The following is a 26,284-nucleotide window of genomic DNA, read 5'->3' as shown; positions in this document are numbered from 1 at the left end:
TTAAGATTCTAATGAAACTTTTATAGCCTACCTATCTGCACTGCACCTAAAATCCTAACCTGGGATTTACAGATTCACAGAGTAGGGCTCGGCCGATTATCAGGAGTCAAAAATTTTCAAATACGGATTTCGGATTAAGAAAACAGCCGGAGTAAACTTTATTTCAGCAAATTTTTCATCTTGTCCTGGGTTGATGTCTGTGTTTTTCGAGATGTCGAAAAGCAACTTTTAACAACAACAGTCATCCCAACAACAAGAATTTAGCAAAACGATCCGTATGTACATTTCGTTTCCAATATTCATCGCAAATTTTGTCAAAATGAATGATATCTTGTATGCTTAACTTTTTTATTGACCTTGGGAATAGAATAAGATTTGTATATTTTAAAGTCGATTAGACGGCTTAATCAAATCACGACCTCCCGTCCGGTTACCAGTCTTCCTTTTTAGAATGTAAGAATGTATGTGTTTAATGGTGGAGGAAGTCGTGACCGACCAGCGGTTACGCGAACCACCCTACGGCAGCGAGGAGTCCAGAAATTCCCCTGTAAATAATTACAACACCCCCCCCCCCCCCCCCAGGAATTCGAACATTCAAAACGCGCAGGGTAATGAGAGTTGCGGTGAAGAAGAGTTAATTCCTCACGCTTAACACGATGCGCCACACCGCAGAGCTTCTTAGATCGATTATAAAAGGCATGAACAGACTAAAAAAAAATTCTGCAAGCTGAAGCAATTATTTCAGCACGATGTCAAACTAGGAACTTCTTGTACGACAATCTTAAATAACTATCACACAAGGGAGGCTGCTTGTTATTGCCAGGGGTATGAGTTAGCCTTTCTCTACGTTTACGATTCATCGGAACCAAACTTGATCCAGACCGAAGTAATCAACAACGCAATGCAAAACGTGTTTCTAGCATATTTAATAATATAAAAAAAACTTTTTATTTTAGTTTTTTTTCTTTTCCTACGTTTATTTTTTCAAATATTCGTTCAACGCCAGACATTTCATCCTGAATTATGCCGCTGTCTGTAATTATCTGGTACACACCTTTAGATGGCATTTGTTACAATTCGTCTAACTAAATGTTTGACAGAAATTTTGACATTCAGGTAGTCATTGGACCTTATAGAGTAGATAGTTTATTTTGGACACGGCCATGGTACAAATAATTTACAATATATATGCTAAACACACACGATAAAATGCAGTAAAGTTGGCAGATCTTTCTTAAATGATGTGCAAAACACGAGACATCAAAGTTTTAGGCTACATGGGCGAACTTTTCCTTGTAACACAGAATATATATATATATATATATAAATATGTCATACTTACTAATCGGACTTTATGCAAGGAAGCGTTGTGATAATACCTGGGTATATGTAACCTTCACCTACAAGTAAACCTCGTGTCATTTCCTTTTTTTGTTGTGCTGCTTTTTTAAACAAAATAGTAATGTTTGGAACTAATTTTTGTTCTTACTACGATTACAGTAATACAATGAATTTAATATATATATGATATAAATGTACTCAATATATAATATTATATAATATAATGATTGCTCGACATCTTTTTGGACACGACAAGTGTAGTTTTAGACAAGTCCATATATATGAATAGTTTTTTCGTTGTTGTTGCTATCTTTGCTGGGATACTTGGGTTGTTGCGATCTCTTTTTTCAGCATCTACTATACCAATCAATTTTAAATTGTCAGCACTTTATGATGGAAAAAATTGGTAAAAGGACATCGCATTTATTTTTTTCTTGTTCTATTTAAAATAAATATCATTTTTGATTGGTGATTCAAATAAATTAAATAGGTGAGAATCAAAAATAAATTATGTCTGAAATGCTTTAAGCCAAAAATTAATTTTTGTGTATGCGACAACCCAATTTCAATTTACGCGTCCAACAAATTGCCAATTGGAACCTTATATCCATTCCGAAAAATAATTTTTTTTTATCCACACTGTGACATGACATGTTTCGAACACCCCTCCCCCCCCCCCCTTTTTTATTTCGTCGATATTCAACAACTAAGTTTTTATGTGAAATTTCTCAGTTGAGCTCCAACCCATCACATTCAGAATTCATAGTCTCCGTAGGAAACTTGCTCATAATTATCAACTTGAAATATGCCGATAGCAAAGAGCATTGTCCAATCATAGATAAACGTAGAATAGATATTAATTTTGTAGGTTCATAACACGATTGTTTTACACCACTATGTAAATAACTTACCACTTAAGGTTGTGCAGCATTGCTTAATAGCCTTTCATTATCATGATCAAGTTGAACATTTCCAATAATATTCTTTTTCAAAAATGCAGAATGTGCTCGCCAAGTGTCGCTCGCCAGTAGCGAGTTATGATCTTCGAAATTTACGACGTTACGCATTGCGAAATGTACTTCCATGGACGACTGGCTCTCCGTCGCGGAAATTAAAGTTTTCTAAAAGTCTCGTGAACGTATCGTTTAGCCCGAATAAACGACAAAGATCTGACTTTCAGTTGTGTTGAACATTTTCGCCCCAGGGCTTCGTGGTGATTACGTGATGGCTAGACCAGGTTCTTGAGAATCTGGCAAGCGAATTCATTTAGCAATAACGTCAGTACTAAGCATATTTTTCGTTGTGATTTAGATTTGAACGCGTAGAATGTTATATTAGATAATAGTGTTTTGCACGGGATAATAATGGCTACTGCCAAGAAGAAATCATCAAGCAAGAAGGGACTAATATCAAATGGATCAAATTCATCGAAATCTTCAAATAAAAAATCAGCCACTCAAGACCCAGAAAGCGGAGGATGCTTGAGAAAACTTTCTGCCATTCTGACTCGTGTATTATTTGCCTTGCATGCAGGAATTGCGTTATGGAGAGTCAGTTTCGACTATCCAAAAATTTATCTATATTTTCTGTCAATAGGCTTGGTGTTCTTACTGTTTGAAATGGTGTTTACTTTAGCGGTGCGACAAGGCAAAGAATATAAATGGTGAGTTCGACTATATTATCTCAATTATATTTACACAATAAGGTGTATGAGGCATAGCAGTGTGTTCAGACTGTAGTTTCTGATTTGGAGAGTTAATTGTAAACGCAATAATTGGTGCACCTCAGTATTTCTTTGTCAAATTTCAGAAAAGAAACGTTTTCCCGAAAAAACTCCTTTGATAAATAATTTCAGAATTGATAAATCATCAGTTGTTTTGTCTTCGTAGGAAATTGGATCGTAAACCTATTCGGGTTTTATTATTACCCTATCACTTCGACAGACATGATAGATGAAAAACGAAAATTTTTCCAACATCGAGGCACCCAAAATGAACGAGTAGCCCAATGATTCGGCACTCACGAAAAATCGATTTAAATCATATTTGGTTAATCAATCCTGTATCATGCTTGTTTCAGACAACCCCATGGAGGTTCATCTTCGGCACTTACATCGCAAGGATGAATCGTAAATACATCCGTAAAAATTAATTTATGTCACCCACCCCGTTGTCAAATAATTCTTTTATCGAGATTGGTAACCATATTTGTTAACATTAAGGTTGAAAGCGGTAGGCCAAGTAGAAGATTTCAACTTGTTGGCATTTAAACAGTGATATAATCCATGTTTAATCTGTCAACCTAAACTCTTTGGTATAAATCTACAAGCAACTCTTCAAAGATTGCCAATAAAATAACTACAAATGAGAAGATAATATAAAATTCGTGCCATAACTCACCATAAGCTTCATGACCTTTTCTTCAAAATCGTTTTACAAACAAAAAAGCTTCGTAAACAATTCGTATTACGGGCCACTGTGATATTTTTTTTACTGTGACTTGGTGAAATATGTGATATTTATTGTTTATTTATGCGATTGAAAGTTCGAAACATACGTAAATAAAAAAGTATGACCAGCTGTGTACCTACGTTTGAATCGTTCTTGCGTGGATTTTCTCGATAACGGAATGGGGAGCCGTTGAGAGTCCTATTTCATATATTAATAATAGTATATGCCAATATGTCCTTACTCTGATCCTGCTGGGTGAAGATACGATACGATAGCCATGTACTGTTTTTTAAAAGTTCCAACTGAAATTTTCATTACATTTGCCATTAAACATTGCAAGATTAACAATGTTAGTTTCCAATGTAGTCAAAGCACTAATTTCCGTTCATTTTACAGGTTTTGCCCGAGCGTGTTATTTTATTTGATGAGTGTCGTTCCCTGCCTTTGGTTTCTAGAATTGGCTCGATTCAAAGGAGCTATGATTGCGGCAACACAAGTTGGAATATGTGACAATAATGCGACATTGGGGGTTGGTATCTATTTTTCATTTGAGTGAACAAATGGGGTAATAAAATCTATCAAATGTGTAATGATTCTTTAACTGAAGTCCTGGTTACCTGAAATATCATTATTTTTCAGCTTCTAATAAACCCAATGGAGTCTTCAAATACTAATTCATCAAATAATAGAACACGTAGGAGTGCAGACAGTTCACTTAAACTTTTGGAACAATCCCAATACGTACTGAACGAAGTAAGTCAATCTGAAACACTTTTAAAAAGAATTCGGCGACAGTCTGTTGTCGACGATCCACCGAAACGTGAAAAGAAACGTCGAAGAGAAAATCGAAGACGTAAGCCAAAACCCGAAAATTTAATGAATGAAAATGCGACACAAAGCACAAAAGCCGTTAATGGAACGAGTATCACACCGACAACGGTCACTACAAAATTAAAGACGCTCTCAACTACTACGAAACTTTCCACGACAACTACTCCTTTGAGTAGCACTCCTACGTCATCGACACCTGTAATGTTCTTAACAACAATTCCTACTGACGTGACGTCATCTTCTGCTGAATTGGCACCACCTCTGATGACGTCGGCATCGACAATTATAGTAACAACTGATCAAAATGATAAAGATATCGGACAAAAAATAAAGGACGGGTTTTCAAATATTGAAAAAGAAACAGCGAATTTGTTGAACAAAACAAAAGACGTCATCGGACAATTGGTAAATACTTTGGATCTCTAAAAGTATTTGCACCAAGATGGCGCACAGCCTGAACATACTATGTGTACCAGGTTAGGGTTCAGATTGTGTGCCATCTTGGTGCACATACTTCGGGAGCGATAATACTTTTTATTCTTAGCGTAACGTTGTTATTACTTTACAACTCTGGTATGGATTTTGCAATCAAAAGCATTAATCATTGCTTGTCGTCGTCGGTTAACCCTTGTCACGTGTTATACGTGCGTTCATTTGAAGCAAGCCATGGAGTGCAAAAAAACTGTGATGTAAAAGTCTAACTTTTGACAGCTGGAAACCAGATTTGAAATTATGCTTACTGAAACTTATCTAATGTGAAAAATTGCAACAAATTAAAACAGTAGTCCGAAAGACAGAACTATGACAGAAAAATGATTAAATATTTCACATGATATATGATTTGATAGTCAAACGAAATGTGTGACGAGATCGAGCTTTTTCGAGATAAGTAAGAAGTAGTTTTTGCCTAAAAAATTTAGTCTGAAATCTTTGAAATCGCAACACACAAAACGAAATCGTAAAATGGCGCCAATTCAGGAAATAATAACACGGTGCATCCCTTGTTCAATTTGTTGCTCGAAGTGCGGCGAACAACCTGTGAACTGTAATACCCAGTCAAACTTGAAACGTTGAAACCATCTACTACCTTGTTTGGCCAACAAAAATGTGATTTTGGCCACAAGGGAGAATTGAACTCAAGACGCAACCGGCGTCACATTTGACGCAATATCAAATTGATATACCGCCTCTGAAGGAAATGGACACGCGTCTTGGCACGTTGATTGTATTTATTGTTTAGCGGAGGGCAACTTGTCCTAACGCCAAACCCCATCGAAGTTTACAGATATGGTATTGTAAGTATTTTCAAAGAGTATACAGACTTGGTTATTTGGTCTCCAGCTACGTATGGTAGGCGCTATAGTATGTAAGTAACATTGATAATATTTACCCAAATTTGAAAATAAATGACATTTTTCAGACGCAAGTTTTACAGCTAGCTGGGAACCTGGTCTCGGTATTAAAAATATTGCTCTGAAACAAAAATTTGAATGACATAATTCCGAAGTTTGCTAACATATGAAATCAAATGAACTTTATTCAACAAACTAGCACTTTTATTTATATACAATATATTGTGCGTTGCACTGTATTCAACCCCATTCTGTACGTAACAGACTGGGTCGAACTGATCACCCAAAATAAATAGTTACATGGATATAGGATAAGGCCTACAGGAGCCGGTTTCACGCGATTCCACCTACACCTGGATATATAGACCCGTAAGGCCGTTAGGTTGATTGATTTCTTTCATTGTAGCTATGTGCATTGGTATTTATTTATTATTCTATGGAAAGTTTACAACTCGTTCAAACTTACTTCATCCTTTACCAACCCTGTATGATTTTATCCTACTCCCACTAATACATGAAATAAACAGTTTAAACCCACAAATCAAGTTTTTATGCTTAGAATGTGTTCAATTCGTTACCGAATATCCGTGATGGTTAAAGCTACATTCGATATTTGACGAATTCCACTTAAAACGTACAGTGGTTGGTTTTGTGGCCAATGCAAACTATACAACCTATTGAAATACTCGATCGAGAGACAAAAGAAATCACCCAAATGGAAATACGACTTCGTTGAAATTCTATTGACACGGGGCACGTTTATGCTTCTGTAACAAAAATGTGGTTTTGACGGAGTGGAATAAAATGAGTTCTATGAATACGAAATCACGTATAGCAAGAACTATACGTAAATGATGCTTATTCAAAACTCAGAACATTGACTTACTTGGAAATTTTAATTTGCTGATTCGGTTTAATTTAGCGGAGTTAACCTGATTTTTCGAGATTTGTGATCTGTCTTTGACTTCATTCGAATTCATATAAAAAAAACACTGTAACTGTAATACACAGAAACAGTCAGTCGACGAACATTATCATTCCATTTTTGTCACCTCCAATAGCACTATAAAAATGTCCGGATAAGCTCAAATGACACTTATACCCAGAAGTCCCGAGCCCAGCAGTATTCAATATTTTATAGAAATAAACTAATTTGGAAGAATGGATTCGTATAATGATAATAAAATAAAACTAAAAATATAAAATCACAAAATAATCAAACGAAAAGGGAAGGGAAAAGAGCTGTTATTAGCTAAACGTGTAGTTTCAAGTAGTAGTATTTTTTTCAACATAAAAACCTTCGCCTAAACATTTCCCGAAAGGTATTAAGCATTTGGAATGGGAGAATAAAAGGATCCTCCCCAATGCAATATTTTTTAGCATCACCAAACCAGCATTTTGATGAATATACATTCGAACCAATTGCTTTTGCATTATTGTTTTTATGTGTATAACTTCACGTGATCAAGGAAAAATTTTCTTCGAATTATAGTTCTATTCCGAAAATGTTTGGGTTATGAACATCAGACGTTAACGTTGCATTCAAGTTCAACTGAGTTCGTAAGTCCGTATGTAATGACAACGCGGACATACAATATCAACTTAACTACTCAACCATACTTTGTGGTTTGTCGTGCGATAGCTTTCAAGTTTAAGTGGATTGGAGAATGTACACTCAAATCAATACTTATAATCATAGTTTGATATTTATTAAGTTCGTAGAATGGCTTTGTACTGAGGCGATATGATTGACAGATTTTAATTGTTCAACGTATGGGTACTGTCATATCTCACCAGTAAATTTGATGGCTTTTCAATCAACTTCTGTAATGTTTAGCTTCTGTTTGATAAATATATATTTCTAAGGAATAATATCAGAGTACTCACAAAACTGCCGTCACAACATTTAACAAATCTCCACTACTTTGAAAGAATTCGATTTCAACAAAGCTAGGTTTTCGAATTTAATTCGAGGATTTCCAAAAAAAGGTCAAAATTGAAATCGTGAATTCGCAAACAAAGACTTTTAAAACATTCGCGCGATTGCGCCATTCGTTTAATGAGCATACTTTTCTCGGGAGATAATAATTTTTCTGTCTCACAAAATATTGAATTCATGGCCGATGCGAGCATATTTAAAATGTCATGCCGTGTTAATTTAACTGCTACTCTGAAATACCACGTCAATCTGCAGGCATGGAAATGCGTGGTATACACTGCTCTATTAAATCTAGTTTTAATTCGTATTTTTACGATTCGTCAAATTTTAGCTGTCGTTGCATCTTTGTCTCCGCTCTATCTGGGTTGGATTCAATTATTCAAAGTGCGTGACGAAAAACAAATTTTTCCCGGATAGCAGTTTTACAATGATTAATTGAGCGATGATTGAATAAAACTCTTAATAGCTTAATAGCAACAACAATTGTTTCCTTAGTAACGGCTCGGACCAGAAAAAACCCTGTCTTCTTTTTATCTTAAGAGTCAGTGCACACTGAACGTAGGGGGAAGTTTCCTACTTATTTTATCGTTTTGCACTTTTCCACCAATTAATTTATCTAACCGTTTTCATTCAAGAATCGTTGGGTGGATCGAAGTACATGGATTCTACTTCTGCATCAAGTTTTGCTATTCGTTCTTGTTATTGGAAGATGGTTGTTACCAAAAGGAGAAATAACACGCGAACAACTCTCCCAACTATTGCTTGTATTTATCGGTGTGGGGGCAGATATCTTGGAATTTGTAACAGGTAAAACTAAAATGAAAATTACGCCAATTACGGCTCAAATAACCACTTTTGTGGCGGCGTATGGAATCAAATAGTGGCGCATGCTAGAATTGAAATCGGTTCATGGGTAGACTTTTTGGCTACTTTTATTCGCTTGTTTTTCAATTCGGACAAAATTTCATTATGATTCTATTCCAATGGCAAAATTTTCGAATTTTCATATTATTCGAAGTCATGTTTAGATTGTGGTGTATCATTAGGTTGCAATCTAAAGACTTAGTATATTCATATTTGATGCCAGATGGCAAATCATTTTTCCACTTTATTATGATTGGTTAAATTTATGTATCCGGCATATAAGATGTTTTTATAAAACTTCAATTTACGGAAAACACTTTCAAATTGTAGCAAAAGTTTACGAGTTTAAGCCTCATTTGACCCCTTAATAAGCGTGTCGTATTTACCCATGTGTAACCTATTTGATGTATAAACGTTAGGTTATACGCTTCATCAATTTTCAGAATTACGCAATATCCGGCAACGCTGAAATAATGAAGAACAAAAAGTCAGTTTTGGTCTACCCCGTGGATGTAGCTATTTTTTACATTATTATATTTACAATATGTTTCAGAAACACTCGATGGGGATGAACTGGATCAAACGAGTTGCAGTTCTGTTTTACATTATGTTATTTATGGAGTTTGGTCATGGAGCCTCTTACAGGTACACTATATGATTCACAATTGATAAACATGGCCTGTCAAACTTTGTCATACGTTGAATTACACAACGCTGCTAATAAAATAACAGGTAATAGAGTGGATATCGAAGTGATGAACTCCTAGAACAGTTTCATCTATGTGTTAAAACACATATTCGGCCATATGTAAATCTTAATAAAATAATCGAGATGTAATTTTTTGCCAATACCGATAACGATCCGATAATGATACAAAGACGCAGATATGCGTATACCAACTTCAAAACATTCTAGTTGAAATCAAAAAGCTGGATATATCGAGAATATCGGTTTATTTCATCCGATACCTATACAATTAACGATATCGCCAAATCGCCGATACCGATACATGGTCCAACCAACCAGTCTCAGATTAGATTATTATCCTTTTGGATATTATTGTTGTTTCTGTCGTCCGATGATTCAGATATTACCAATTATTTTAAAAACGCACTACGTTTTGCCATTTCATATATTCTTAATTTAGAACTTTGCGTTTCAATATATATCTAAAAAGTTTCTCTTTTGTTATGTAGTGTTAAGTCATAAATAATTAAAATGTTGATCTTATGTACATAATCTTCGAATATTAGGAACATGAAACTCCGTGGCATGTAGTATCGAACATTAATGACCACAAATCCGTCTGTTCTCCTAGCTTTTATATAGAAATGGAATCCAAAACAGGCGATGTTTATTTTAATTTATGCGTTTTCGTTTGACATTTGCATACATGGCTGTACGGGCTGAGAAAAATTCCACCGGTTTGCGTAGAATTAGTCTTTGAACAAATGTAAATTTCGACCTAAAATACTCTGACCTCGACATATGTTTGTCGAGCATTTCAACTCTCGAGTTCGTGAACCTAAAACTCCAATATTTATATAAGGAAACTATAAACATGTATAAGATAAAGTTACCATTGCTGTACAGAAGTACACAACCACAATCCGAGAAGATCTATATTCTATGTCCTACTATCTGGATATATATGTTTGAAATAGAATTCAAGTACAATTATAGCCACACACCCTGTGCGTTTCATATAGATAGTGAAAATAACTTTTGGACTTTAGGAAGTATAGTCGCCTATAGGAATTTTTTATTTTTATTTTTCGTTTCATTGAGACAATATACCCGATTTAGTTTAATTGGTAGCATTTATCATAAGTTGCTCAGAATCTTTATTGTTTAATTGTACTAAATATATATTCTAATAAATAGGTAGTAGAAGAATTATATACTTATATACAGCGATAAAGCGCCATAGATACTTGTTTTTCTGACTAATTTCGATGAAAAATGTAGACGACGAGACAAGAACATTCAGGTACATTCGGTTAGTGGTTTACGCGTAGGCGTCGTCTGCCTAAAGCACTTCATGATTGGTATCCAAAATACGATCCAGTCGCTTAACCAATATATATTGTATTTTATTGATGTATTCCTATCCCAGTAGTTGCGAATGAAGCAGTTTACAATTTCTAAAAATGGAACTTTAACGTGGCGAAATGCCGTATCTTCAAAAATATGGCACTGTCTTTTAACTCCTACGCACGCGGTAATTGTTTTGCATCGGCCTTCCAACCGCCCATACGTCAAAACTCTACACACATCTCTCACGTTTGACCTATAATATACGAAAATTGAAGATTATCTTAACTTTCTCACGGTAAGATGTAGAATCATTATTATTGTTTGATAGATGTTATTCCTTTTTTGATATTTCAAGCTGGCGTACTTATTTTTTTCGTTATATCGTTCCTCTAAAACGAAATATTTACGACATGGTTTCGTTTCAATTTTATTTCGCACATAACCTAAACCTACATTTTTGATTGTTTCAGTTTACGCTGGTTCTCACCGCAAGTAAATCGCGAAAAACGAGGGTCGGATTCGAATCAGCTCATGCCATTGAAGAACAATCCGGAACGGGCTGCTGTGGAAATTCGTTGTTTGCAAGCGCTGATTTATGGGGAATTCTCGTCACCTTATTTTTGCAGGTAAGGATGTTTTGAGAGTATCATTGTATACTGGGTATGAGCATGAACGCTAAAATGCTGTTTATTACGAATTATTTGACCATCCTCGATAACTGTATAGACCTTCCAATGAGGTAGCCGTCTCAGTTTCTTCGCTTTTATGCTTATACATTTTCAATATGATTAGCTCATTGGTGCGCCACTAATCCTTGCGTTGCAACACGCGAACATCGTAAGCAACTTATTTCTGTTGTTGGTATGGTCAGCCAGCGTGAAATATGTGAAGAATTTTAAAATGTTTCAGCTTTGACTGACCAGTAGCCAGCATGTAAAATAGTTTGACTTTTACGGTGATGGTACTGGCTATTTGAACTGTTTTGACTTATACCGATAGTTCGGAGTATGGATGGATGTATGATTGCCATGCATTTTATCAGTAAAGAATGATTGTACAGCTGTACTAAAAATCGTGGCATCATCCCTATATGGCAGCCCAACAAGCCCTCTGTGGCAAAGGCCATTCAAATGGCGATTGAGGTCATATGTTCGCCCAACTCCTAATATGACATGCCACCATAAGTTCATTTTTTGCGTTGGCATGTTCAATCAAGTGCAATTGATCAAAAAAACAAGTTTTATCAGAATTTTCGTTTGTTTGTTGACTGACTTTAGTATATCCGTGAGAACATCAACACGTTGTTATATATATGTTTTTATAATGATCTTGTTGTGGTTTACATGATACACAGTACAGAGAACTTGAATTCATTATTAGCCTCAGGGAAATGGAAGGAGGCAATTATTTCGATGAAAGATCAAATGAATCAATAGGATATTGAGTTTCAATTGAGAATAAGTGGATAATAACATGTTTTCTTTATGTGAAACGATAGGGCAATAGTTGAAATAAATTGAAACTTTGTGGCAAAATTGAGTGGTGTGGTCGAATTTAACTAAAAACGAATGCCAAGTTAGGTAATTCTACTGCTAATTTGTATATTTCTGTGAATGTGTATATACAGGCTAAAAAACGGGACCCATACAGTATGTTCTAAATTGAATGGGTTCTGTTTTTTGGGGCCCTCCATATATAACACCGCACCTAATTTTCCAATCCTATGTGGTTATGATTAAAATTTCCGATTTTGATTTTTCAATACTAATATGTTGTAATAACAGGGCAACAAAGTTTAATAAATTTTTGGACGCGTTTGGTATATGGGTATACTTGCGTGTACCTTAACGGTAACTTGTATATATTTTTTTTAATTCGTCTATTTTTGAAATTTATACAATACTCAATACTGCCACTGACTTTCATGACTTCAACATATACTCACATATAGTCAGTTTATGGCGATAATTGTAGAAACAAATCGCACCGGTATTAAGCAATATAATCATTTCAGGATGTTCCGTTTCTGGCAACTAGGCTTTATATTCTGATTGTATACGACCTCAAACATCAAATGATGATATTTTTTACTGGGAAGAATGCACTTGTTGTTATACTTCAAGTATACAGGATAATAGTTTTAAAGGTAAGTGCAACACTATCGTAATTTACCGTGTAGTACAAAACGAAGAATATGATGATTTAGCTCTATCTACGATAGTGTGCGTAACGAGTACTAACGCCCAAGAAAGTCGGACATGTACACGCAATTTCTAACAGGCTTTTTCGTCTTGAAAATGCTGTAGGTTGCTGTTCTGTTCAATTTTTTGGCTTAGAATAGTTGTAGCTACCTGGTCAAGGTCTCTTTTTTGTTCAGTAGTTACGAAAATTGAAACTCTGTATATATACACTGGGTGTAAATTCGCCCGATTTCAAAGTAATACTAATTTTAAACTTGAATAAATTTTGTTGTCTGCTAAATGGAGACTACAAAATCCAACATCTATAACATCCAATTAGATACAGGTTGACTATATTTTTTTCTATAATTAAAAAAAATATACCATTTCATTATAAAGACTTTATAATCGGGCAAAACTTTTTGGACACATATGTGAAGCATGCAATTTATTGTGGAAAGCGTGGAAGATAATACATTGCATAATATATATCTAAAAAGAAAAAGTAGAAACACCTTCATTTCATTAATTATTATTGGCTGGCTGTGTATTTTAGTTGTCGCGAAATAAAAAGAAGAAGAACGACATCGACGAAACGGAATTGGAACCATTACGTGGTACGCTGGCCCATATTGCAAGAAGGGCAACTATGGTTGATAACAATGGTACACTACCATCGGGAACTACGGATGACATCCGAGGTAAGCAGAAACAGTAACGTTTGGTTGTCAAGGTAATGATCCTGTTCACTGTATTTATTTATTAGACACAAAGTGTATGTATGGTTCGTTTTGTTACTATGTCGTTGTTGTTCTTCATCTTTTTCATTCTTGGGAAAAAATCGCTTTCTCTTTAATCAATAGATCAATTACTTTGAATTTTTCGGTGATTAAAGATTGTTGTTGTCACCAGAACGCTATTTATTTGTTTCTAAATTTCTTTATACATGGGAACACGTTTGTATGAAATCTTGACATTTCTTTACGCCTCCCTATAACGTAAAATGCCATTTCCATGTTTTTTTACTAATTTTTTGTTCGCATAAAGTGTATTTTCATTTTGGTGAAAAATAAACGACTGACTGACGACTGTTGCCGGTAACAGATTGCATACAGTACCCTGGCTTTCGTGACCATATATTTGCGCATCGCTCTCTTGTTTAAAATGGTTTATGTGACTATTGGAATGGGCTTTGCAATCAATTGGGAAAACACGGTCGGCTTTCACTGAAGTAAAAGTAATTGGGCATTTCTAAGGTCTGTTCTTGTTGTCTAGATGCAACATTCAAACCACAGCGAGATGGTTCAGTAGTTCTAAAAATACATTTGGAAGGAGAAGAAACTTTACGAAAAAAAAGACAAAAACAAAGAGCACAATCTTCTGCGACGTGACAGAGTGCACTGGGTTGAAACTTTTCGAAAGATGTCTCTAGATGCGTTACCGGAATTCGTAGTTAAAACGCTGTACAGCTATCGATTTTTTTTTCAGTAATTTTACATCCGTACACACTGTAAAACGATAAATATTATGCCAGCATTTCGTCTAATTGCAATTTTTGTTGGATAAATTTTATAGAGCTGCCACATCTGATGGGGCGAGACTTGTAAGAAAATTGATCTCATTTACGAACAGTGAGTCCATATATATAGGTGTATTTCTGCAATAAAATATTCTGTGACTGATCCAATCAAGAGACCATGTATAATTCTGTGCATGTTATACTTATATTTCAGTTGGTATATTCTTGGCCAGGCCATGACATCGTTACTGTCTGACAGCAATTTTTTTCAAATAAAAAGCATATACATATTGCATTAAACTATAATTAAATGCGTGAACAGGTTGTTAATGTTGTTATTCCTTCAATAAATATTTTTCTTATTTCAATGAATGTAAGTTGTTTTTGGAATTCAGGCAGTGATAGTGGCGTCATACAGTATCGATACTCATGGAAATGAGATGAATAAAAGATTTCGTAATATTATGAATAAAAATACAAGAACAACTTTGAACGGGTATTTCAGCTACTGTTGCAACCCCAGTTGAACTTGGATTGAAACACTCGTGTGGCGAACGACGAATCCATTCTCTCTACATCGCAAATTGATTCGAAAACAGTCGATAGGCACTTCACTTCGAAAACGATAAAGCATCTCGACAAGAGGTTGGGAACTCTGTCGGATAACATTTTCTTGCGTACTATTCATCCTAAGGGACATGAAAGCGGCATAACTATTTTGCTAATCGCTGCCTCTCTAGCGTTCAAGGGCAATTTTTTAATGTGCCTATCAAATTCAAAGACGTTAACGATAGAGGAAGTCGTGGCTCAACAGTGGTTACGTGAACCCATGCGACAGCATTGCTGGAAAATGGCATTTCCACGAAATCATATTAAACTGTGTAGCTGTCCGAAGCAATCATCCAACAAGCTTTTTTTAGCAACAAAACATACACATTCGCTACTCTTTCGGCAACGGTATACTGATGCCCAGTTTTCTTTACAAACATTTTTATTAACATGATGAAATTGTACAAAAAAATAATACTCATAACACTCAGTCTTGGCAATCGTCTTTTACTGAGACTTATTCTGACAAAATTTCATGTTTTTTCCGCTTGCGTTTTATGGGATCACCCAGTGAATTATGCCTTCGGTGCCTCGCTATATATGACCTCATGGTTTCCACTGACGGGAGCTTGTATGGTGATAAAGACGATGAAACTTCTTGGAGTTTATGAATTGCTACTTCTCTAGGACTCATGGATGGATTTTCCAAAGCAAACAATCGAGCTTCTCTCATAAGTCGTGTGTGATCGGCAACACCTAGTTTAGGTTCATGAGTGTGCGGTCTCGAGTTACGTACAAATCGATTATTGCTATATTGTGTGACAGCGGCATTACATGATTGTCGTCCTGTTTGTCTTGTAACGCATCTCCAATACATACCGTTTGAATTCTTTCTGCCTTCGGAATACGAATATCCTTCACTGTCGTACAGTTTGTTACCTCGTCTTATGGAGCCACCTTCTAGGATTGTATATTGTAAATTCTCATTGTTTTCATCAGTTAATGGAGTAGTCTGAATTTCTTCCTCTACTTCATGTATTTCAATAAGAACATGATCGTCATTTGAATTGGAAGTGTTCAACTCGTCATTTGGTAGAGCAGTAGATGCAATCGCCTAAAATATAATATTGAAATTTTAGAAGAGAAAGGAATTCTTATATACCCATTACCCACGTGGCTCCGCATTGTGGCACATTCCGCTGAGTGTTAGGAATGCGCACGCCACTGCACCCCTGCATGGGTTCGGCTAACTAGTCCCATCGACTGGTAACCGGATGAGAGGTCGTAGTTCGTCATATGATTGAGTCGTCTTATCGACTTTCCTCACCCCCAGGATAAATGTGTGAATCCTCTTCTACCCCAAGTGGAATGAAATTCTAAAATGGTCAGGAGACCCGAGATGACCTCTATCGATTTTATATAATGACTTACACAAGACAATGTTTGAATTCGTCACTCTATTTCAATACAATCTTTCAATATTGTTTTATATTACATGTTGATGTTGATATAAAAGTCCTATCTTTATCATGTCAAAAACTGGGGCATATCGTCCCAGTCTGACACAGGATTTGACTTGCGAACCTGCGCAGGGCGGCCCGAGGTGCGATGTCGAAGATGTAGCACGTGACCCACCAGTCTAAGAGCCATAGAATCAAACTTCTATCCACTATTGGGGTGAAATATTAAAAATTTACCTCATTTGTAGCATTGTAAACCTCATTAGAGGTATTGGAAAACTGTTTTAGCATAACTTTTGATACTGCATCAATAACTTCTGGATGCGTTAGGCATTTAACAAACTGTGTATATGATAATACATCAAAATCCGAAGAATTTTTTCTACTGTTCAACATAGAGAGGGTCTTCATCTTTTTCACGGGTGACTTTTTCCGTCTAATAGAAGGGTTAATGTCCAGAGCAATTATAACATTTTGTGGTATTAATGGGCGAATCGTTATTGCATTCCCTCTGTTTGGAAATATGACTGTAACAGCATTTTCAATAGAATCTGATGGACAAGAATCGTTGTTCTCATCATTGATATGTTCATTGCACTTTCTCGACTTTGAAACTTCATTTAAACTTTGTAGTAAATATTGTAAACCGTCATCGATAGATTTGACTGCTGAATCGCTCTCATTAGGATTAATCCACGGGAAGTCAGTTCTGGGGGCAACGTGTGAGCAGCTACCAACAAGAAGACGAGTTATGGATTCTTGCAATCTGTTGGTAGCATCATTTTCCTGCAAGAGAAAATTTAGCTTTTTATACAATCGCCCGTCTTCATATTAAAAATGTTCCGGACATGCCGCCACTCGCCACTGACTCGATAGATTACCAGTCTTTACGTTTATCAAAATTCCTCAGAAAAATATGCTCATGTTCGGCTCACAATGGGTTGATCCAAAATGCCGTGTCTCATATATAACCGCACTCGTACAGCCTGCAACTAATTTTCTCCAAGTTGCCATGATGATAGATTGTATGTCTCCCACCCGAGACGCAACATTTTTGAGACACACTGCACTGATAGCAAAACAAATTCTTTCAAACAGAATTTTGTGTAAATATCCTAATCCAGGAGTCCAAAAATGAGATAATCGAATAAACACTTACCATCTCATACCATAGATTGATGCTTACGCTGAGCTCTAAGTTTTCAACATAATGCCACCAGTGATGTGGAACATACAACATATCACCTGGATTCAGGATGACAACATGTGCATGTGCCGATGAGAACCTTTAAAAAAGGAGGGATATATATCTAGAAATAGCTACAGTATAAATATTAGTAATATTATATTGAGTCCTATAAAACCATATAATTTTATCTTTGAGAAAAGCACATCTTGTTTTAGAATACAGGTCTGCAACCAGTGGGCCATGGCCTTCTGCTGGGCCATAGTGACATTTTTAGATGGAACATTACCCTATTAAAAATGGCCAGAGTTATTAATTTGTAAAATTTGATCGTAGTAGTAATGGATGATGATGCTGTTTATTGCTACTGAGTGGTCATTTTCATTTTAACTATCAAAGTGGAGGTGTCATTTTTGGGGTAAGAATTTTTTCTTTTCTTGTAGATTTTCTTTTACATGAGAAAATTATGGGACATCCCACAAGAAAAAAAAAACTTGAGAACTTCTGTTTTAGAATTACTTGACAAATTACTATATACATACGATAATAGGCAGTTTTATAAACCCAGATTTTATAAATGACGCTGTAGATACACAGACAATCATCATACTTTGGATGCTTCTTAAAATCCGGTTGCTTAATGTTGACTTCACTAAAAACACTGGATTCCTCATAAGGAATTCGGGTTGGATATAAGCAATCACTGTCAGACGGTGGAAACAGAATCCATTTCTTTCTTCCAGAAATCTAAATATGAAAATGTTAAATCAGAAAAAAAAACAAGAAACCACAAATATATTATGTTGGGTGACCATGTGTTCCTAAAATATTAATTACTTATATTTCAGATTTCTAAAAATATAGAATTCATCTTTCGACTTGTTTTCTGGAAGGTAAATACCCAAATAGTGGTAGCAGTGATCTAAAAATGCTGTCTCATTTGCAGTAGATATACAGATGTCAATAGGACATTCCCTCTGAAGTTGCATTCAGCAAATGAAAATTTAACCCTAACACTATTTTAAACTTAAATCATTCTAGTTCATATGAAATGAAAAATACCTATAAAAATAAAGAAGTAGAAGAGTCTTTAAAACATACTACATATTATATAGGCAATTTTAAAGTTACATTTGCTTTTATCACTAGGTATAGTCATGATTAAATTGATAATAATTAAAATTAATTCAAAATTTCAATTAACGAATGATTTGTATATAGATATGCTACAGAGTAAAATACTCAATACAAAACCAAATCTGAAGCAATACAATTTTAATGATGAATTCTAGTAAAAACTCCCCCACCTGAACAACCATATTGAATCCATATGTGTCATAGTGACAAAGTGTGTGAGCTCCAGTAGTGCCAAGCCACATAGTGCTATCTCCGCCATCTTTATTGTGGAATCCTAAACTATTCCAATCTAACAAAGGTAAAATTTCTGGATGATTTTGAAATAGATCTTTCATATACATGTAGTCAGCATAACACCAGTAATGTTTATTGCAACAGGCTCCTATGGTTTGTTGTATTTTTTTCTCTGTTCCCTTAGTTGTTTTACAATCCTTGATTTGATTCCATACTAAAATGTCATTAATCGAAACTTCATGAATGCTACACAAGCCTTCCCACTGTACTTCTGAAATAATAACATTCAAATTAAGAAAATGCTCATGAAAAATTTCTTTGATCGGAAATTACTAACAAACAGACGATAGTAGGTCAGTATATCATCTATAATATATCAATTAGTGTCTAAGCCCTATGATATGTAAACTTCAGTGCATCATGCTGACTGTAAGTTCTTAAGTTGGGAACAAGGTTGTCATTAGCCCAGATGGTATTGCAGGTATGAATGCCTCGGAAAATAATTAGGGATCTGGGAGGATTTCTGTACTTTTCGCCTCCATAATATGTTCAAGTAACTGGTCGGTTATGGTTTCCCACAATACAGTGAGTGCCTGCATTCGAAACATCCGACTGCATCTGCAGAACTGGTTAATTATTGTCATATTTGATCTGATAACCGAAAAGTATGGTTCGACAGTAAGGCCGAATAAGATTTGATTATCCTGGGGTGAAGAAAGTCAAGAAGACAGCTAAATCATATGGTGAACATCGGCCATCTTATCGTTTCCCTCATTTTAGAAATATAAAAATCTTATTCAATCTGAAATTTTGGTTCTTGGAAAATGATGTTTTGAAGATGTCTAAAACAGTGGAACATGGGGATAAAGCTACCGGTACCGTAACTTCTGAACTTAAATAAGCAAGTTTTCAGAATTGTGTTTCATTTTACAATTTTAACAGTAAAATTCTGTTTTAATCTCAAAAAAATATAATTTCTATTCTGAAATAGTATATCGGTACCAGAATAGACCCATGTTGCAGTATTTTGGAACAATTTGTGAAAAACTCACCAGATTCGGTTCTTTTTCCAATTCTAAATTTGAGAACTTCTTTGGATAAGATCTTGGATAGATTTTGTGGTGCAAAGGTTGATAATTTGACAGCTTCGAAAATCGCATCGGTTTTGCATACACATGGTACCATCTGCTGTCCTATTACACGCCGAAATGTGTATTGTTCGTCCATTTTACTCAAGATGCTCTGAAATCTGCGACATGCAGCTAATCGCACATACTGACATAAGAATAACAAACGTGCACCTAGTGCGATCGCTCAACCACCGCTATGTGGCACTGTTGAGCAATCAATTTCAGATTTCAAGCTCAAAACAAAAGTACAAGTGTAAATGTTATACAATCTACATGTCGTGGCAATGTCTCTGCTGCATGTATTATGCACATTATTACTGCATATCAAAAGTCTTTGGTCATCATTTTTCCGATTTCAAATTTGCTTCACTTGTATTTTTTTTTATAAATTTCAGCATGTTTTTTTTGATAATCTGGGCGTTAATCTCAATTATGTTTACGGTCACGCCTACTGAAAAGTGAATAGTTGCAGATACTTTTTAAAATAACCTTTGCCAGCGCAGTGTTATCGGTGTCTCTGCTCGACACCGCCGCAAAAATAAAATTATCAGTAGCCTATATATATATATTTATTTACTGTGTCAGTTTTCTGAGCCCTGTTTTTGTGTGATGACAAATAAATGATTTATTGATTGATTATTCTTTTTTACTTGCATATTTGATTCCTAAGTCTTATGAATTTGAGTAGAATATATAAAAGATAAATCTCACGCAAAATCATCTAATCGTAAACCAACTGTGTGTGAATAATTACCGATAAATGTGAGAATTGAAACATATTTCAAATAAGAACGGCAAGAGACGTCTGAAGTGACATCACAAATGATTTTTTGTATATTTCCATAAAATACAAATTCTGGACCTCCTGAAGTATGCGCACCAAGATGGCGCACAACCTGAAATCAGGTTTTGTACAAGGTTGGGTTCAGGTTGTGCGACATCTTGGTGCGCATACCTCAGGAGTACCCAAATTCCTCTTTTGCAGAATAACGATGTATATTAAGCAATATTTACTGGAAATATAAAAAAATCTTCTTACTGCGCACGAATTCCATAGATTAATTTAACCGGCATAACACGAAAGAAATTTTTACAATAAATTATATATATTTCATTTGATTCTTTGTCATCCCCAACGAAAGAAATGAATAGTAGCTACTCTAGCGACATCAAATGTCTTATGATCGTTATCTGGTAGATGAACATGCTCAGAGTTATAATGCGTAACTGAACCATTGTTGAGGCACGCTTCTTTGGCGATAGTTGATTGTTGCTACAGGGCCTTGTTCTCAACTAGGCGACAAGGCGTAAAAATGACAGCCATAAGCTTACCGGATGGTGGAAATGTTTTTTTTAGAAGAAAAAGTGGATGGATTCCACCGGTAGGTTTCGTGATCACTTTGAACTAAGTGGGACGCTAGGTTACTAAAAGGTGTGAGTGAACGAGTCACGATATATTACCTTACTTTGTGATGTCATGCTGCGGTTATCAATTGTCTACGGCTGCAAACGTTTACCACGATGCACGATCACCCAATGTCACACGCTCTGTTTGACCCTTTTTCCGACACGCTAGTTACGTGTTCCTAACATAAACAGGAATCGAACTTGACTTACATTTGAAAAACAGAACATGTAAGTTTGAACACGTGCTATTCGTAACCAATCGAGGCGATTGGTTTCTCATATGAGCAAGCAGTCTCATCTGCTACTCTCTTCTCTAAAATAAATATAAAACTGTTTCTTTCTCGATCGTATATATGAGGCAATTGGTCCCTCTGAAGTATGCGCACCAAGATGGCGCACAACCTGAACTCAGGTTGTGTACCAGGTTGTGGTTCAGGCTGTGCGACATCTTGGTGCGCATACCTCTCAGGAGTACCGGCAATTGTATAACATTGCCGAAAAGGCGAAAACACACTACAACTTTAAAGGCACTTTGCATATAATGCTTTCCTGTATAATAACAAACGTCACTAAATAAGATTTCTCTGCTATATGACCAGGAGTTGTTGACATATCGGTTAATAAATCAACTCTTCGCGACATGTAAGGGTTTGCTGTAATATTGCGTAAAAAACGCACGAGGCCTGCTACAGCAAAGTCCATAATTCCGGTTCCATAGACGAGCCACTCAATGTTATTGAATAATTATTGAAATTTGCATTTCTGCAACAAAACACGATATAACAACAAAACAAAATTGCCTTGAGAGCAAAATGAACTGAAACACATTTGATGAATTTGAATACATAATGGTGGAAAACGCATCAGCAATTGATATATGAAACAACACGATTCAACATAAATTCTATATTATTCTGATGATCATACAAAAAGAAGTAAGTTAATAATTGAGGTATTCCACATCCCTGGTGATTTCTCTGTGAACATGAAAAGTTTGGTGACACTAGTGGTTTTTTCTTAATAAAAAAAAACAACAGAAAATACAAGATAGTAGTAACTCAATAAAAAAAAATTAGGTGAAGGATTAAATTTATTTTATTACTTTTATGTAAACATTGATCGAATTGCATTATTTCTTGTGTGCGACAATTTATGCCTGATAAGCGTCAAATGTCTGAACACCAAATAAAACTACAAACAATTCAATTCGTGTAGCTTTTGATTGAAGCCGCCCGATTCGCTGTCATAAATTGTAGTTATTTCTGTTAATTGCACAACTTGAAGGACATCAACGGCAAAGAGCCGCCGATAATTATCGTTCGCAATCGGCACAGCAACAGAACTTCTTCGCGTACTTATACGATGAAAGAACTGGGGCGCGATTAGATAAAGAAAATGAATTGTTACTTTTGTTCACAGATACGTAACTTGTAGCTTACAGTGATAACGTATCACAGATATGATAGTTCTTAATATAAATATCTTTGTAGGGCAGTCGCATTTTACTCATTCATCGTGCAGAGTTGGGCGGTACGCTACATTTAGAGACTGAAATTATTGAGTTACAGATGAATATCACGTCTTTCAAAAGCTGAACTTATTCCTGCACGGCTGTATACATATAGGATTACTCGTAGGAAAGATCATGAATTTTACCAAAGGTTCATGTCCTTACTAGACAGTGATGCTGAAAAGTACAGTTAAATTTCTTCATTTTGTTTTAAAAGTGTATTTAATGAATGATACGTCAGGTTTATTAAGTTTTGTTTAGAGATACGTGATACTTGAGCTCAGTAAACAATACAGGCGCTGGTACAAATATCTACACTCGCTAAAATCTGATAATTATACTCCAGTTTTATAGTAATTTGAATGGAAACTCAGTACTCTGTCAGAGAACACCGTGCTGGCCTTGTAGGTACAGTCCCACTCGAAGGGAAGGAGCTGTGGTTTAACTATGTTTGGCTCTGAGAAATTATCTTGTATTCTCGGACACTTTTCTAAAGTACAACCCATTCTTCCTTTATCAAAAATTCATTTTAAAACAATATTGCGCGACTCATTGTATATTGTACATAATATGGTACATGGCATCATCACAATGTATCGGAGCGCAAACAATAGAAGCCGACAAGATAATTTTACCGAGGCGTCAAAAGGCTTTTCATTAGCAAGTTATTTAATTATGATATAATTGTTGAGTAGAGGCTGGTCCATATTTTTAAAAATGATATGATAGATTTTAATGAGGTTATTAATCATACTGAGAAACTGCGCCTCGAGTTTTTATTTGCGTTGTCAGTGGAACTAGTACGAATAATAAACAAGTTCTAGAGTGCTGGTAAATTCAGTATTGTTTTTATTGTTTTGAAAATTAAAAGCTCTGAAGAATTTTAGAAGCTGCGAGATGTCAGACATAGATAGATTTGCTAGACAAAGTAATGGGGTTTGATATCAATGCTTTGCGTATTTATAATTAAAAATTCAGTACATTTTCGTTTCGTTTTTCGTTTCCGGTATTTGGCCGGACAATTGAGCTGGTTCTATTCGAACTGAGATAGGAAAATCTAGATTACGTTTGCGAATTGCAAAAATCATGTTTCAGGAGTATTTAAAACGTCCAGCACATAATATATGAGCAGATAATTTAGAAAGATAGTTTTTAAATGTTTCAGAGAAATCAATTTTACGACTTCCTCAAGAAATACACCTTGAGGTTGCGCTTATGTAATTGCTTCCTTAATTGATGCACAACTGTTTGAAGAGGCATTGCGACTGAAGACCCATTTTAAACTGTATTGAATGCATTTTCTAACTAATATTCATTTGTCTTATCATAGATTCATTATTACTAGTTTACATACTTTACTCCAATGGCCGCGGTAGATGTTCTTATCAGCAGTGATAATTTCAGAGAAAACAAACCACTCAAGATGCATATTACTCACCGTATCAAAGAAGACCTCAAAGGCCCCGACGGAGTCACAGGTCAACGGCCACGAGAACTAGATCAATTTCGAGTTGAAAAAACCTATTCCAATGGTAACTTGGGACTCAGCTCAGCAACTGCTTATCAAGCTATTCATGCCCCGGAGCATAGAGGTTCATATTCTATGCTATTTCATTCACTACCGAGGCATGGAGCTCAGTATAAGCAAACTTCAGCCAGAAGTAGGCTTCCAAATTTATTTCAACGATCTTCATCCAGAAATCTACAACGACAATCAAGCCATTGGCGAAATTCTTCCGTGCCGTCCGCTACACTTTACGCATCCACGTCGCAAACTAATAATAACACATTACCAGTCCGGCCAAGTACATCTGCATCAAGACTTTCAGCCTTCAGCTCAGTGCCATATAACTGGACTCCATCGCATGCCACAATATCAGCAACAGGCCAAGCTTTATTATCTGAATCTTACAAAAACAGATCATTTTATAATCCAACATTAGCTAATAAACACAATATATCGTCAGGAACACATTTACCTCATCACACTATCGTAAACTACGTTCCATTTTATGAGCATCGTAGCCGAGGAGATGGCGCGAGCGAGGCAGAATCACCAACCAAAGAAAAGCCGAGTAAGAAAACTAAAACTCCGTCTCCAGATGGAACGACGTTTCAAAAAGAAGTATCAAAAGCTTTGGAGAAAAATACCACAGAAAAAAGAGCACCGAGTGCGTTGAAGTATTCGAGATCAAATTCGCCAGACTGGCCTGGAGCTTCTGCAAAGCACGTATCAACATACGGCAAGCAAGAAAAGAAACGCGTACGTTTCAGTTCAGCTGTAACTGATAAAATGGAGGAACCTCCCTACGTCGAAACTCTTCTTCACTCAGTAAGCAAGAAGCTACAACGTGGAGTTAAAGAAGGCTGGGCAGCTGCCGATGAGTCAAAGGAAAACAAGATCGAAATCAAAAACGAGAGAAAAGCTACGCCAAATGAAAGCAATTTGGACGAGGAAGAAGATTCGAGCAATTTCGTGTCCCCAATTACTAGAGTAACTGTTACGAGGCGCAAAATACAACAAGAAGAACAAAACACACGTGAAAATCTTTCGCAACAGCAAGTTAAAACGGTCCCTACAAAACCATATTCTCAACAGAAGATTTTAGATTTGGCAACCAAGATTATCAGTAATTCAGTAAATTTGCAAAATACAGCGCACGATAGCACAGAAAACGCAAATGCACCATCGGAAGTACAGACCTCAAGACCTCCTACACGAAATGCGACCGGTTTCGTCGCAGCTCGACCCGCGAGGAAAGGAAATATCATGCCTATATCTAAGTATGTACAAAACAAACAGGCAATTATTTCTCCATCTTTTCCGGATCAAGCACCAAAACAACGAAAAACATTTATGTCATATTCTGCTAAGTTGAATCGAAGCGATGGAGCACGCAAACAGACAAATATTATTGAACCTCCTAAGATTACAAGTGCGAGAGCGCCAATCGTCAAAGTCAACAAAAACTCTGCCGTTAGCTATCGACAAACAGTACCTTTGAGTGGTCAACCACAAAAACAACCAGTGCAATACATTTCGTTAGATTTAAAAATTAATAATTTAGCACATTCTCCAAGAACTTCTATGCTACCGGACTCTCCAAGGTCGTCAACATTGTTGTCCGCACACGCAACACATTTTCAGCCTATTCCA

General features: G+C 35.9%; 2 protein-coding genes across 3 annotated transcripts; one reads left to right on the top strand and one right to left on the bottom strand.

Annotated features, from left to right (window-relative positions):
- The first annotated feature begins 2,627 nt into the window (after positions 1-2,627).
- Positions 2,628-14,416, top strand: LOC120339405 (uncharacterized). Its single transcript, XM_039407523.2, has 9 exons — positions 2,628-3,004; positions 4,188-4,320; positions 4,431-5,027; positions 8,549-8,720; positions 9,331-9,422; positions 11,286-11,441; positions 12,830-12,961; positions 13,552-13,696; positions 14,271-14,416. The coding sequence occupies exons 1-9, from the start codon at positions 2,706-2,708 to the stop codon at positions 14,384-14,386; spliced, it is 1,842 nt and encodes a 613-aa protein (XP_039263457.2). The 5' UTR covers positions 2,628-2,705; the 3' UTR covers positions 14,387-14,416.
- A 284-nt stretch (positions 14,417-14,700) lies between these two features.
- Positions 14,701-20,402, bottom strand: LOC120339404 (uncharacterized). 2 transcript variants are annotated; one of them, XR_013477803.1, is made up of 7 exons: positions 20,133-20,402; positions 19,017-19,351; positions 18,320-18,456; positions 17,683-17,809; positions 16,761-17,309; positions 15,354-16,177; positions 14,701-15,320 (listed from the first exon to the last, which is right to left on the bottom strand). XR_013477803.1 is itself a non-coding variant. In XM_039407522.2 (6 exons), exons 1-6 carry the CDS (start codon positions 20,305-20,307, stop codon positions 15,581-15,583), a joined length of 1,920 nt encoding a protein of 639 aa, XP_039263456.2. In that variant the 5' UTR covers positions 20,308-20,402; the 3' UTR covers positions 14,701-15,580. The 2 variants fall into 2 exon arrangements, 1 of the variants encoding a protein (XP_039263456.2); XM_039407522.2 differs by having other exon boundaries at positions 14,701-16,177.
- Positions 20,403-26,284: the final 5,882 nt, after the last annotated feature.

The sequence above is a fragment of the Styela clava genome, chromosome 9 (assembly GCF_964204865.1).
Source record: "Styela clava chromosome 9, kaStyClav1.hap1.2, whole genome shotgun sequence".
In the NCBI taxonomy this organism is placed as follows: Eukaryota; Metazoa; Chordata; class Ascidiacea; order Stolidobranchia; family Styelidae; genus Styela; species Styela clava.
The sequence above is the reverse complement of the archived record's forward strand: the minus strand, read 5'-3'. Positions and strand labels throughout refer to the sequence as shown.

Coding starts and splice junctions, on each gene's coding strand:
- LOC120339405 (XM_039407523.2), top strand. CDS start 2,706: ATGGCTACTGCCAAGAAGAAATCATCAAGCAAGAAGGGACTAATATCA. Junction 4,321..4,430: donor ACAATAATGCGACATTGGGG/GTTGGTATCTAT, acceptor ATTATTTTTCAG/CTTCTAATAAACCCAATGGA. Junction 12,962..13,551: donor ACAGGATAATAGTTTTAAAG/GTAAGTGCAACA, acceptor TGTGTATTTTAG/TTGTCGCGAAATAAAAAGAA.
- LOC120339404 (XM_039407522.2), bottom strand. CDS start 20,307: ATGGACGAACAATACACATTTCGGCGTGTAATAGGACAGCAGATGGTA. Junction 17,810..18,319: donor GATTTTAAGAAGCATCCAAA/GTATGATGATTG, acceptor CCTTTTTTAAAG/GTTCTCATCGGCACATGCAC. Junction 17,310..17,682: donor TCAATCTATGGTATGAGATG/GTAAGTGTTTAT, acceptor TTTCTCTTGCAG/GAAAATGATGCTACCAACAG.